Genomic DNA, 14,619 nt, shown 5'->3' with positions numbered 1-14,619 from the left:
ACGCAACGTGCTGATTAGTGCTGTGATTCCAAGTGTCGTGATGGTGTTATTGATTGTGGTTTTTTTCTATGCTACAATTTGTCATGCGAACAATGTTTTCTGTTTGTTTTTGGATGCTATCTAGTTAGGAAAAATAATACTTTTTTGACTATAATCGCAGAATGCACAGTAAAATCGATTTGATAATATATTTTTTTCTTTCGAAGGAAAAAATTTCGTGTGAAAATAATCTTGAGTCACGTGCGTGTTGTCATGTCCGGGTAGTCACTAACGTAAGTCATGTCACGTCAAAAGCGTACACGTTTTGAAAAATCTGAGACCGACATATTCGAGCGTCAAAAATCACACATTTTTACAGTTGATTTAACACAGAAATAATGCCTTTTGTTACACTTTTACGTTTTGAAATATGTATTTTACAAGCTTGAGTGAAAGACTTGTCTTATATTCAAGTCATTCTTGAAGTAGTATCTGGATTTACGTCCTTTGTAAATTTCACAATTTTTTGTCTCTAGGCCATGTTGCTAATATTCGTCAAATAACTCACGTTAATCATGTAAGTCACGTGATTTGCTACGTTCGGTCTGACATGACAGACTTCACTGATGTCGGGCAGTCGAGTTTGTTAGGTTGTTTCTCACTTGTCTAGTATAACATTGCAAACTGACAAACAAACTCGACAAACTCGATTGTCAGTCTGTCAGTCGTATCATTCAAGTTGTTACTCACGTCACCAACGTAAGTTAGATCAGTAATGTTAATTATGCCAGTAAAATCAGTCAAATACTCACGTTAATAATGTAAGTCGCGTATCAGTCAAGTCAGTCTAATAAACTTAGCCAGACTTGTTACGAAACTCTCAAGTTAAGTGTGAAATAACAGACTTAACTTACGTCGACCAGTCGAGTTTGTCAAATTATTTCTCACGTCATTCACGTGAGTTATGTCAGTCGCTAATGCCAATTATGTCCGACATGTTAAGCACATCACTAACGTAGGTTAGGTTGTTCATGTCAGTTGAACAACTCACGTCGATCATGTAAGTCACGTGATTTGTTACGTGCCAGTCAAGTCATACATGTCTAGTATGACATGACAAACTTACTGTCTGACAAAATCGATTGTCAGTCTGTCAGTCGTATCATTCAAGTTGTTACTCACGTCACCACTGTAAGTTAGATCAGTAATGTTAGTTATGCCAGTAAAATCAGTCAAATATTCACGTTAATAATGTAAGTCGCGTATCAGTCAAGTCAGTCTAATAAACTTAGTCAGGTTAGCCAGTCAGACTTGTTACGAGACTTTCAAGTCAAGTGTGAAATAACAGACTTAACTGACGTCGACCAGTCGAGTTTGTCAAATTATTTCGCACGTCATTCACGTAAGTCATGTCAGTCGCTAACGCCAATTATGTCCGACACTCACGTAGGGTCTGTTGTTTGTGTTATTTAAATAGCTCACGTCGATCATGTAAGTCACGTGAGTTGTCACGTGCCAGTCAAGTCATACATGTCTAGTATGACATGACAAACTTAAATGTCTGACAGACTCGACTGCCAGTCTGTCAGTCGTGTTATTTGAGTTGTTACTCACGTCACCACTGTAAGTTAGATCAGTAATGTTTGTAATGCCAGTTAAATCGGTCAAATACTCACGTTTATAATGTGATTTACGTGTCAGTCAAGTCCATCTAATCAACATAGTAAGTTTAATCAATCAGAGTTGTTACGAGACTCTCAATTCAAGTGTGAAATAACAGATTTAATTAACGTCGGCCACTAACGTCAATTATGCCCTTATGCCGGACATGTTAAGCACATCACTAACGTAGGTTATGTTGTTCATATTAGTCAAATAGCTCACGTCGATCATGTAGATCACGTGAGCTGTCATGTGCCAGTTAAGTCATACTTGTCAAGTATGACATGACAGACTTAACTGACATCTCTCAGTCGTGTCATTCAAGTTGTTACTCACGTCACCAACGTAAGTTAGATCAATCATGTTAGTTATACCAGTCATACAGTCAAATAGCTCACGTTGATAATGTAAGTCGCGTGTCAGTCAAGTCACTCCAATCAACCTAGTCAGTTTACCCCGTCAGAGTTGTTATGAGACTCTCAAGTAAAGTGTGAAAAAAAAACAGACTCAATGTTAAGCAAGTCACTAACGTAGGTTATGTTGTTCATGTTAGTCAAATAATTCACGTCGATCATGTAAGTCACGTGAGTTATCATGTACCAGCCAAATCATGGCTTTTAAGTATGACATGACAGACTTGACTGTCTTATCATTCATGTTGTTACTCATGAACGTAGGTTAGGTCAGTAATATCAATCAAATAGCTCACGTTAACAATGTAAATCACGTGTAAGTCGAGTCATGTCACTCAAGTCTTACATCTATCAGTCAAGTCAATCCAATCAGCCTAGCCAGTTTAGTCAGTCAGGGTTGTAACGTTTTACTCAAGTTAAGTTTGACGTTACAGACTAAACTGGCAGATGCCGGTAGTGCCTGTCAAGTCATTAACATAGGTCTGGTCAGTTATGCCAGTCATGTCAGTTAAATAATTCACGTCAATGCAAACATTTTATGTTTTTTTTTTTGTTAATACAAAAAAGCTTGAAAAATTAAAATAAGGCTATTCGATTATCATGTCTAAAATCTTTTCTGTCAATATAAATGTTCGGTTCTGAATATTCAAATTTCGTATAATAATAGCCTTGCAAGTCACGTGAGCTAAAGCCAGAGTCAGAGTTAAGTCAAAGCCGAATTAGAGTAAAGTCAGAGTCAAGTCGGAGTCAAGTCAGAGTCAAGTCAGAGTCAAGTCAGAGTCAAGTAAGAGTCAAGTCAGAGTCAAGTCAGAGTCAAGTCAGAGTCAAGTCAGAGTCAAGTCAGAGTCAAGTCAAAGTCAAGTCAGAGTCAAGTCAGAGTCAAGTCAGAGTCAAGTCAGAGTCAAGTCAGAGTCAAGTCAGAGTCAAGTCAGAGTCAAGTCAGAGTCAAGTCAGAGTCAACTCAGAGTTAAGTCAGAGTCAAGTCAGATTCAAGTCAGAGTCAAGTCAGAGTCAAGTCAGAGTCAAGTCAGAGTCAAGTCAGAGTCAAGTCAGAGTCAAGTCAGAGTCAAGTCAGAGTCAAGTCAGAGTCAAGTCAGAGTCAAGTCAGAGTCAAGTCAGAGTCAAGTCAGAGTCAAGTCAGAGTCAAGTCAGAGTCAAGTCAGAGTCAAGTCAGAGTCAAGTCAGAGTCAAGTCGGAGTCAAGTCAGAGTCAAGTCAGAGTCAAGTCAGAGTCAAGTCAGAGCCAAGTCTGAGTAAAATTTAAGTGAATTTGAGTCAAATCAGAGTCAAGCCAGAACCAAGTCAGAGTCAAGTCTGAGTAAAATTTAAGTGAATTTGAGTCAAATCAGAGTCAAGTCAGAGTCAACTCAGAGACAACTCAGAGACAACTCAGAGTTAAGTCAGAGTCAAGTCAGAGTCAAGTCAGAGTCAAGTCAGAGTCAAGTCAGAGTCAAGTCAGAGTCAAGTCAGAGTCAAGTCAGAGTCAAGTCAGAGTCAAGTCAGAGTCAAGTCAGAGTAAAGTCAGAGTCAAGTCAGAGTCAAGTCAGAGTCAAGTCAGAGTCAAGTCAGAGTCAAGTCAGAGTCAAGTCAGAGTCAAGTCAGAGTCAAGTCAGAGTCAAGTCAGAGTCAAGTCAGAGTCAAGTCAGAGTCAAGTCAGAGTCAAGTCAGAGTCAAGTCAGAGTCAAGTCAGAGTCAAGTCAGAGTCAAGTCAGAGTCAAGTCAGAGTCAAGTCAGAGTCAAGTCAGAGTCAAGTCAGAGTCAAGTCAGAGTCAAGTCAGAGTCAAGTCAGAGTCAAGTCAGAGTCAAGTCAGAGTCAAGTCAGAGTCAAGTCAGAGTCAAGTCAGAGTCAAGTCAGAGTCAAGTCAGAGTCAAGTCAGAGTCAAGTCAGAGTCAAGTCAGAGTCAAGTCAGAGTCAAGTCAGAGTCAAGTCAGAGTCAAGTCAGAGTCAAGTCAGAGTCAAGTCAGAGTCAAGTCAGAGTCAAGTCAGAGTCAAGTCAGAGTCAAGTCAGAGTCAAGTCAGAGTCAAGTCAGAGTCAAGTCAGAGTCAAGTCAGAGTCAAGTCAGAGTCAAGTCAGAGTCAAGTCAGAGTCAAGTCAGAGTCAAGTCAGAGTCAAGTCAGAGTCAAGTCAGAGTCAAGTCAGAGTCAAGTCAGAGTCAAGTCAGAGTCAAGTCAGAGTCAAGTCAGAGCCAAGTCTGAGTAAAATTTAAGTGAATTTGAGTCAAATCAGAGTCAAGCCAGAACCAAGTCAGAGTCAAGTCTGAGTAAAATTTAAGTGAATTTGAGTCAAATCAGAGTCAAGTCAGAGTCAACTCAGAGACAACTCAGAGACAACTCAGAGTTAAGTCAGAGTCAAGTCAGAGTCAAGTCAGAGTCAAGTCAGAGTCAAGTCAGAGTCAAGTCAGAGTCAAGTCAGAGTCAAGTCAGAGTCAAGTCAGAGTCAAGTCAGAGTCAAGTCAGAGTCAAGTCAGAGTCAAGTCAGAGTCAAGTCAGAGTCAAGTCAGAGTCAAGTCAGAGTCAAGTCAGAGTCAAGTCAGAGTCAAGTCAGAGTCAAGTCAGAGTCAAGTCAGAGTCAAGTCAGAGTCAAGTCAGAGTCAAGTCAGAGTCAAGTCAGAGTAAAGTCAGAGTCAAGTCAGAGTCAAGTCAGAGTCAAGTCAGAGTCAAGTCAGAGTCAAGTCAGAGTCAAGTCAGAGTCAAGTCAGAGTCAAGTCAGAGTCAAGTCAGAGTCAAGTCAGAGTCAAGTCAGAGTCAAGTCAGAGTCAAGTCAGAGTCAAGTCAGAGTCAAGTCAGAGTCAAGTCAGAGTCAAGTCAGAGTCAAGTCAGAGTCAAGTCAGAGTCAAGTCAGAGTCAAGTCAGAGTCAAGTCAGAGTCAAGTCAGAGTCAAGTCAGAGTCAAGTCAGAGTCAAGTCAGAGTCAAGTCAGAGTCAAGTCAGAGTCAAGTCAGAGTCAAGTCAGAGTCAAGTCAGAGTCAAGTCAGAGTCAAGTCAGAGTCAAGTCAGAGTCAAGTCAGAGTCAAGTCAGAGTCAAGTCAGAGTCAAGTCAGAGTCAAGTCAGAGTCAAGTCAGAGTCAAGTCAGAGTCAAGTCAGAGTCAAGTCAGAGTCAAGTCAGAGTCAAGTCAGAGTCAAGTCAGAGTCAAGTCAGAGTCAAGTCAGAGTCAAGTCAGAGTCAAGTCAGAGTCAAGTCAGAGTCAAGTCAGAGTCAAGTCAGAGTCAAGTCAGAGTCAAGTCAGAGTCAAGTCAGAGTCAAGTCAGAGTCAAGTCAGAGTCAAGTCAGAGTCAAGTCAGAGTCAAGTCAGAGTCAAGTCAGAGTCAAGTCAGAGTCAAGTCAGTGTCAAGTCAGAGTCAAGTCAGAGTCAAGTCAGAGTCAAGTCAGAGTCAAGTCAGAGTCAAGTCAGAGTCAAGTCAGAGTCAACTCAGAGTTAAGTCAGAGTCAAGTCAGATTCAAGTCAGATTCAAGTCAGAGTAAAGTCAGAGTCAAGTCAGAGTTAAATCAGAGTCAAGTCAGATTCAAGTCAGATTCAATTCAGAGTCAAGTCAGAGTCAAGTCAGAGTCAAGTCAGAGTCAAGTCAGAGTCAAGTCAGAGTCAAGTCAGAGTCAAGTCAGAGTCAAGTCAGAGTCAAGTCAGAGTCAAGTCAGAGTCAAGTCAGAGTCAAGTCAGAGTCAAGTCAGAGTCAAGTCAGAGTCAAGTCAGAGTCAAGTCAGAGTCAAGTCAGAGTCAAGTCAGAGTCAAGTCAGAGTCAAGTCGGAGTCAAGTCAGAGCCAAGTCTGAGTAAAATTTAAGTGAATTTGAGTCAAATCAGAGTCAAGCCAGAACCAAGTCAGAGTCAAGTCTGAGTAAAATTTAAGTGAATTTGAGTCAAATCAGAGTCAAGTCAGAGTCAACTCAGAGACAACTCAGAGACAACTCAGAGTTAAGTCAGAGTCAAGTCAGAGTCAAGTCAGAGTCAAGTCAGAGTCAAGTCAGAGTCAAGTCAGAGTCAAGTCAGAGTCAAGTCAGAGTCAAGTCAGAGTCAAGTCAGAGTCAAGTCAGAGTCAAGTCAGAGTCAAGTCAGAGTCAAGTCAGAGTCAAGTCAGAGTCAAGTCAGAGTCAAGTCAGAGTCAAGTCAGAGTCAAGTCAGAGTCAAGTCAGAGTCAAGTCAGAGTCAAGTCAGAGTCAAGTCAGAGTCAAGTCAGAGTCAAGTCAGAGTAAAGTCAGAGTCAAGTCAGAGTCAAGTCAGAGTCAAGTCAGAGTCAAGTCAGAGTCAAGTCAGAGTCAAGTCAGAGTCAAGTCAGAGTCAAGTCAGAGTCAAGTCAGAGTCAAGTCAGAGTCAAGTCAGAGTCAAGTCAGAGTCAAGTCAGAGTCAAGTCAGAGTCAAGTCAGAGTCAAGTCAGAGTCAAGTCAGAGTCAAGTCAGAGTCAAGTCAGAGTCAAGTCAGAGTCAAGTCAGAGTCAAGTCAGAGTCAAGTCAGAGTCAAGTCAGAGTCAAGTCAGAGTCAAGTCAGAGTCAAGTCAGAGTCAAGTCAGAGTCAAGTCAGAGTCAAGTCAGAGTCAAGTCAGAGTCAAGTCAGAGTCAAGTCAGAGTCAAGTCAGAGTCAAGTCAGAGTCAAGTCAGAGTCAAGTCAGAGTCAAGTCAGAGTCAAGTCAGAGTCAAGTCAGAGTCAAGTCAGAGTCAAGTCAGAGTCAAGTCAGAGTCAAGTCAGAGTCAAGTCAGAGTCAAGTCAGAGTCAAGTCAGAGTCAAGTCAGAGTCAAGTCAGAGTCAAGTCAGAGTCAAGTCAGAGTCAAGTCAGAGTCAAGTCAGAGTCAAGTCAGAGTCAAGTCAGAGTCAAGTCAGAGTCAAGTCAGAGTCAAGTCAGAGTCAAGTCAGAGTCAAGTCAGAGTCAAGTCAGAGTCAAGTCAGAGTCAAGTCAGAGTCAAGTCAGAGTCAAGTCAGAGTCAAGTCAGAGTCAAGTCAGAGTCAAGTCAGAGTCAAGTCAGAGTCAAGTCAGAGTCAAGTCAGAGTCAAGTCAGAGTAAAGTCAGAGTCAAGTCAGAGTTAAATCAGAGTCAAGTCAGATTCAAGTCAGATTCAATTCAGAGTCAAGTCAGAGTCAAGTCAGAGTCAAGTCAGAGTCAAGTCAGAGTCAAGTCAGAGTCAAGTCAGAGTCAAGTCAGAGTCAAGTCAGAGTCAAGTCAGAGTCAAGTCAGATTCAAGTCAGAGTAAAGTCAGAGTCAAGTCAGAGTTAAATCAGAGTCAAGTCAGATTCAAGTCAGATTCAATTCAGAGTCAAGTCAGAGTCAAGTCAGAGTCAAGTCAGAGTCAAGTCAGAGTCAAGTCAGAGTCAAGTCAGAGTCAAGTCAGAGTCAAGTCAGAGTCAAGTCAGAGTCAAGTCAGAGTCAAGTCAGAGTCAAGTCAGAGTCAAGTCAGAGTCAAGTCAGAGTCAAGTCAGAGTCAAGTCAGAGTCAAGTCAGAGTCAAGTCAGAGTCAAGTCAGAGTCAAGTCAGAGTCAAGTCAGAGTCAAGTCAGAGTCAAGTCAGAGCCAAGTCTGAGTAAAATTTAAGTGAATTTGAGTCAAATCAGAGTCAAGCCAGAACCAAATCAGAGTCAAGTCGGAGTCAAATCAGAGTCAAGTCAGAGTTAAGTCATGGTCAATTCTGAGTGATTTTTAGTCAAGTCACTCAAGTCAAAGTCGAATCAGAATCGCAACGAAGTCAAGTCGAGTCAAAGTCCAGTAAGAATCAAGTCAGAGTCAAGTCAGTGTCAAATCACAGGCAAGTCAAAGTAAAGTCGGGGTCAAGTCAGAGTCAAGTCAGTGTAAATTAAGAACCAAGTTTGAGGCAAGTCAGAGTCCAGTCAGAGTCCAGTCCAAGTCAAGTCAGAGTCAAGTCAGTCAGTCAGTCAGTCGTCGGTCAGTGTCGATCACATGTTAGTCATGTAAGCCATGACACTCAATACATGCATGTCTGTGGTGTCTGTCATGTTTTGTGACGTAATTCACATCAGTCACGATAAGTCACGAAAAGTCGCGATAAGTCACGACAAATCACGACAATACGCGACAAGTCACGTCAATCACATCAAGCACGTCACTTTATTAGTCAAATAAGTCTCGTCATGTCATGTCCACATTCAAATCATTTGAGTCACTTCTTTCCAGGTAATCATGTAAGTAAATCACATTTATTCTACAAAATAATTCTGTCACGTTTCACATGTTCATTGGAATTAGTTCCATAACAATCAGACTTTTCGCATTCAACCAAAAACAAATAATCTGCCATAGCTAGCTGTTAGTTGTTCTAACTTAATTCACCTGATCACCAAGGCACTCATTCAAGTCCCCGAAGTCATTTTTTTATTTCACCTGTGGCCAACGGCGGTGGTTTAGGAGAACCGTAGAACAAGCGAGATGATGAAGTGACTACGAATGTACGTACATGCATCCTCACGGCCACACCGTTGTTCGATGTGGAGCGTCGTGAGGTACTGGAAAATCTGCTGGAAACCCTCTCTCCGGGGGAAGAGAACAGTTGTAATACTACTACATACTAGGGCTAAGTGCAAGAAGATGGAAAAAAGGAACCCTGGGAAGTAAAACTTCCACATGACACAGTGGATGACCGAGTGCAGACAGAGGAAGAAAAAAATCTGCACATAAATTACCCCTCGTACGAAGGGGATAGTAATAAAAAGTTGAAGTGGCGGTCCTTTGCTCCCGTTTCTGGGGTTGAGTGTTCAAGCTTCCTCGAGTTAAATTACACCGGAGAGCCACTCAGGATATGCACCAAAGTAGCAGCAGCAGCAGCAGCCACATAACCTAGCGTATCATAAAACTTTCAACAGGACAGAAGGGGTTAGTGTCATGCCATCAACGGAATTCAGCAAAATGTTGTTTTTGTTTCCATGACGATGGTGGAAAAAAGAACATGTGAATGCGACAAACCGACAGATGACCGGAGGACGAGCAGAAGGCCCTGTTTGAGTGACAGATTTTGCACGTGGTTGACACGCTGACGGAAGGGATAGCGAGAACTTGGCAGGCCATGGAAAATGGAGATTTGGTTGCAGTGGTTTGTATGTTTTATCGAAATTAGAGGCTTGCTTTGCTTGCTTGCTTACCTTCAGCTGGATGATGTTGGCAGCTGACACATTGTGACCAGCTGCTTGCAGATCCTACGGGGTCGGATTAAGGAGGTGCACGTGTCGAAAGTGGCGAGGAATGGTGCAATAGTTGGCGGGGTGGTGCAGCACATTCGGGATCGGGACGGTGGTGGTGGTAGACGGAAGCGTAAAATGATAAAGGGTTAAACAAGTGAACATAAAACAAATTGGAATTTAAAAGGCGTCCCCAAAATGATCCGCAATAACTGTCAAAGATTGGACCCTTGTCCCCAGTAATTGGCAAATTGGAACGCAAATCGATGATGAAATTCGATACTAAAAGTCTAGTACTGCATTAACCTTCGAAATTCCAACAAACCGATGCAGATTCGGTTGTAGGGAAAAATGCCGGTAAAATATTACTTTTAATTAAATGCAAACCAATAAAACATGAATATTGTGTTTCAGTATTTTACTTTCCTTTTATTGCAGGAAACAGGGGACCATCTTCGACCGACCGACTCGAGCCAACCATCGTTGGTCGTTTGCTTCAAGGATTCCATTTTCCTCTTTATTAAAATCCGCAAATATCTCAATATGTTTTCTTGCTATCCTCCCATTTCCCGTCGTTCCGTCGTTTCATTCCACCTTCCGGAACCGGACGGTCGGTCGTCGGTTGGTAAAACAAATTGTTGCATATCTTGACCCGCATTATCTGTTGGTTCTGTTTGTCCGTCTTGGCGTTTAGTATCATCATTGGGATGGGAACTTCGACAGTCGCAGAGCAGAAGACCAAAGCTGTACACGATCCATACTTTGACGGTGCTCAAACTTATTGCCGGCCAAATTGATCACCACTTAAGGCGAAGCAGTTCGAGGGCTGCGAGAATGGCGAGTGCTTGTTCGAAACGGTGAACCGTCATGGAGAAAACAATGTGCCACAGAGTGGCCCAGAAAACGGTTGAAAACTTTAAAAGAATTGAATTTTAAGAATGAAATATGCAGAATATTGTCTTCATGTCCTATTCCAGGCGACAGTTTCTATCGCAGTTCAGGGTGCTTGAAATACTTGTCAGTCTCAGAACGAAGTTACGTTGATTACGTTGTTGGTGACGACTTCCCGTCAAAAGTTCTGATTTATCTTGGAACAACTTTGAAATACTTCTTATGAATTTCTAAAAACATCAACCAACCATCAAAAGTGCTATAGATGCCAACGTTTTAAATGAAGCTCCAAAAAAAAAAACCCGAAATGTCAAAAAAAGATTAACCGATTAAAAATTCGAATCTTCAAGAAAATAGTAAAAAAATTGAAGCGTTAAAAACGACTCAATCGATCAAACTTTATTTCAAAAGACAGTAGTGGAAAAAAATAGAATTATCAAAAAACCTATTCTTGATTTCAGACAAATAACGGGAATGAACTGGAAACACTGACTTAGCCTGGGTTCAGCTACTAAACTGATTAGAAACTGCTAAAAAACACTGCTCCGGAAACTGTTATAATATTTTATTGAAAACTACTCCACTTTAAACGACTCTAAAAACTGTTTAAAAATTGCTCGAAGACTGCTCCAAAATCTGCTTCATAAACTTTTCGAGAACTGCACTAAAATCTGCTCTGAAAACAATTAACAAATTGCTTGAAAACTGCTCCCAAAAATACTTTTAAAACTGCTCAAGAAATTGTTCGCAAACTGTTTCAAAAACTATTTCAGAATTGCATTAAAACTGCAAAAAAAACTGCTCCAAAATCTACTCGAAAATTACTCTAAAAACGGCTTAAAAAATTGCGAACTAATCGAAAACTTATCCAACATTGCCTAAAAATAGCTCCAAAAACTCCTCTAAAACTACCCAAAACCTGCTTCAAAAATTACTTTAAAACTGTTTAAAACTGCTCCTAAAAATGCTTAACACGTTGACTGCCAACCTACGAGATAACTCGTATATTCTGGTTGTATGAAAATGGTCGTGGCAGTCAACGTGTTAAAATTTAAAAAGATGCCCTAAAACTGCTCAAAAATTGCTGAAACTCTGCTCAAAAATTCCCGATAAAAAACTACTTCATAAACTGCTTAAAAAGTGCTTAAAATCTGCTTTGAAAACCATTTAAAAATTGTGTTAAAATATGCTCTAAAACAGCCCAATAACTGCTTCAAAAATTGTTTTAAAAATTACTCGAAAACTGCTTCAATATCTGCTCAAAAACTGATCTTAAAAATTTTTTGAAAATTACTCTAAACCTTTTAGAGTAGGGCTCTATATACTATTAAAGAGATGCCCTAAAACTGCTTGAAACTGCTTAAAAATTGCTCGAAGACTACTTCAAAATATTCTGATTGAAAAACTGCTTCATAAACTGCTATAAAAACTGCTCAAAAACTGCTCTGAAGACAATTCAAAAATTGCTCGAAAACTACTCCAAAAATTGCTCTAAAAATTTCTTTAAAAATGCGATATTGCGGATTGCGGATTAATTGAAAACTAATCGAAAATTGCCTCAAAATTGCTCAGAAATTGTTCCAAGAACTGCTCTATAACTGCTTTAAAAATTGCTTCAATATCTGCTCTAAAAACTGTTTATAACTGCTTGAAAACTGCTCTTTGAAATGCTTTGAAAATTACTTGAAAACTGCTCAAGAAACTGATCTAAAACTGATCTAAATACTAATTAAAAAAGGTGCTCTAAAAACTGCTTTTAAATCTAGTTTGAAAACAATTCAAGAACTGTTCGAAAACTACTCTCAACAATACTCTAAAAACCGGTCAAGGAATTACTCGAAAACTGCGAAACTTGCTTTTAGAATTGCTTTAAAACTGCTCCAAAATCTACTCGAAAAATTGCGAACCAATTAAAAACGAATCCGAAATTTCTTAAAATTGATCCAAAAACTACTCGAAACTGCATTAATATCTGCTCTAAAAACTGTTTAAAAACTGCTCCAAAAAATTATCTAAAAACTGCCTAAGAAATTGCTCGAAAGTTGCTTCAAAAATTGATTTTAGAATTGCTTTGAAACTGCAAAAAAAGACTGCTTCAAAATCTACTCGAAAACTACTTAATAAATTGTGAACTAATTAAAAACGCATCCACAATTGCCCAAAAAAATTTCTCCAAAAACTGCAATCAATCTACTCGAAAACTGCTTTAATATCTGCTCTAAAAACTGTTTAAAAACTGCTCGAAAACTGTTGTTAAAAATGCTTTTAAAATTATTCAAAAACTGCTCTAAAAATTAGTCTAAATACTGCTTAAGAAACATATTGCTCGAAACCTGCTTCTAAAGCTGCTTTAGGAATTGCTTGAAAACTGCTCCAAACACTACTTGAAAACTACTCTAATAACAGCTTAAAAAATTGCTCGAAAACTAATTCAAAATTGCCTAAAAATTGCTCTAGTGCCCGAAAATTACTCCAAATCTGCTTCAAAAACAGATTTAAAAACTACTCGAAAACTGCTCTTAAAAATGCTCTGGAAATTACTTGAAAACTGCTCTAAAAGCTGATCTAGATACTACTTAACAAGATGCTCGAACTGCTTGAAAACGGCAAAAAAACTGCTCTAAAAACATCTTGAAAAAATTCTTGGAAACTAATTCAAAATTGCCTAAAAAATGTTCGGATTTTGCTCCAAAAACTGCTTTCAAGTCTACTCTAAAACTGTTTCAACATTTGCTTTAAAGATGTTTAAAAATTTCTCGAAAAAAGCTTGGAAAATTACTCGAAAACTGTTCTAAATACTGCCTAAAAAGGTGCTCTAAAAACTGTTCAAGAGATTGCTCAAAAACTGATTCAAAAACTGCTTATAGAATTGCTTGGAAACTGCTCAAAAACTGCTCCAAAAATTGTTTCAAAATTTGCTCTAAAACTGCTTCAAAAACTGCTAACACCTCTATCGACACTTCACCAAATTGGTAGTCTGCCATCGTAATTCTCAACGCCAAATTGGTGATTTCGTCGAAAGCCGTTTGGGTCAATTCACGGAAGGTCACGACACATTGAAAGACGATTCATCAGATGGTACATTTTCCCGAACGGGTCATTTTCTCGATAGTACTTACGCTCATTCTAAAAATTCTTTATTTTACCGAAAATCAATTCGCAAAATGAATCCTTTCACTGATAAACGTACTTATACCATCGTAAACCGATCCGACAAACTTATAATTTCACCGAAAGAGCCGTTTCGCCGAATGGATCAATTCGCGGAAGGTTACGATATCGAAATTGGACTCTACGATGAAGATGTTCTCTTAGATAAATCACCGAGAAACGTGAGAGTGACTCACTATCCAAAGCGTCGGTCATTGCGGTCATCGGTCACCGTTCCACCGAATAGGTTATTTCACCGAATGAGTAACTTTTCCGAACAAGTTAGTTAGTTTTTACCCTTTGGGTCGTATTTGGATCCTACTAAAGATATTTTGTTCGTTATTGCTTTGGAAGGTGTGATTCAAAGAGCGAGAGTCAGTACGACTCGTACGACCTATCGACCTTCGTACAGCTTTTTGACTTCGCTTTGGCGGTGGCACTGTGACACGTAACTTTGAGAAGATGATGGAAACTTACATCGGACTGAAAGCCGAAGCTAGGCGAATCGGACGTCGCAAACAATATACAACCGTACATTGAGCTCGCCCGTAAACTACACCACTGCATGCAATTAACCATCTACAAAACGCAGATTAGACCTGTTTTTCTCTATGACCACGTGTCTTCAAAAATTTTGTCTTATGTCAAATCACGACCAAAAATTATTACTTAATATTTTTATCCATCGGTTACAGTGAGTTTTAAGATTGATGTACGACGTCGAAGAAATTACCCTCTCGAGGAAAAAGCTATCGACGGAACGATCTCAACACGGACACTCTTTTTGTGTAAGAAACGAAATATTTTGAACTGAGATCAATGTCAGAACATTGGAAATGAGAATGAGAATGAGAATGAGATTGAGAATGAGAATGAGATTGAGAATGAGAATGAGAATGAGAATGAGAATGAGAATGAGAATGAGAATGAGAATGAGAATGAGAATGAGAATGAGAATGAGAATGAGAATGAGAATGAGAATGAGAATGAGAATGAGAATGAGAATGAGAATGAGAATGAGAATGAGAATGAGAATGAGAATGAGAATGAGAATGAGAATGAGAATGAGAATGAGAATGAGAATGAGAATGAGAATGAGAATGAGAATGAGAATGAGAATGAGAATGAGAATGAGAATGAGAATGAGAATGAGAATGAGAATGAGAATGAGAATGAGAATGAGAATGAGAATGAGAATGAGAATGAGAATGAGAATGAGAATGAGAATGAGAATGAGAATGAGAATGAGAATGAGAATGAGAATGAGAATGAGAATGAGAATGATAATGAGAATGAGAATGAGAATGAGAATGAGAATGAGAATGAGAATGAGAATGAGAATGAGAATGAGAATGAGAATGAGAATGAGAATGAGTGTGAGATTGAGATTGAAATTGTGATGATATTCACAAATT

The 14,619-nt window shown here is 39.5% G+C and overlaps 1 protein-coding gene across 11 annotated transcripts in view; it reads right to left on the bottom strand.

The window, feature by feature from the left end:
- The window catches only part of LOC131430090 (collagen alpha chain CG42342), a 252,292-nt gene that overhangs the window by 75,933 nt on the left and 161,740 nt on the right, over nucleotides 1-14,619 (bottom strand). For 2 of the 11 annotated variants that reach the window (XM_058594813.1, XM_058594833.1), the window contains one exon: nucleotides 9,128-9,181. The exons of the other annotated variants lie outside the window; for them this stretch is intronic. In XM_058594813.1, the coding sequence (XP_058450796.1) occupies nucleotides 9,128-9,181 (54 nt within the window). The remainder of the gene's footprint in view (nucleotides 1-9,127; nucleotides 9,182-14,619) is intronic. 11 annotated transcript variants of the gene reach the window in all.

The sequence above is a fragment of the Malaya genurostris genome, chromosome 1 (assembly GCF_030247185.1).
Source record: "Malaya genurostris strain Urasoe2022 chromosome 1, Malgen_1.1, whole genome shotgun sequence".
Classification (NCBI taxonomy): Eukaryota; Metazoa; Arthropoda; class Insecta; order Diptera; family Culicidae; genus Malaya; species Malaya genurostris.
The sequence above is the reverse complement of the archived record's forward strand: the minus strand, read 5'-3'. Positions and strand labels throughout refer to the sequence as shown.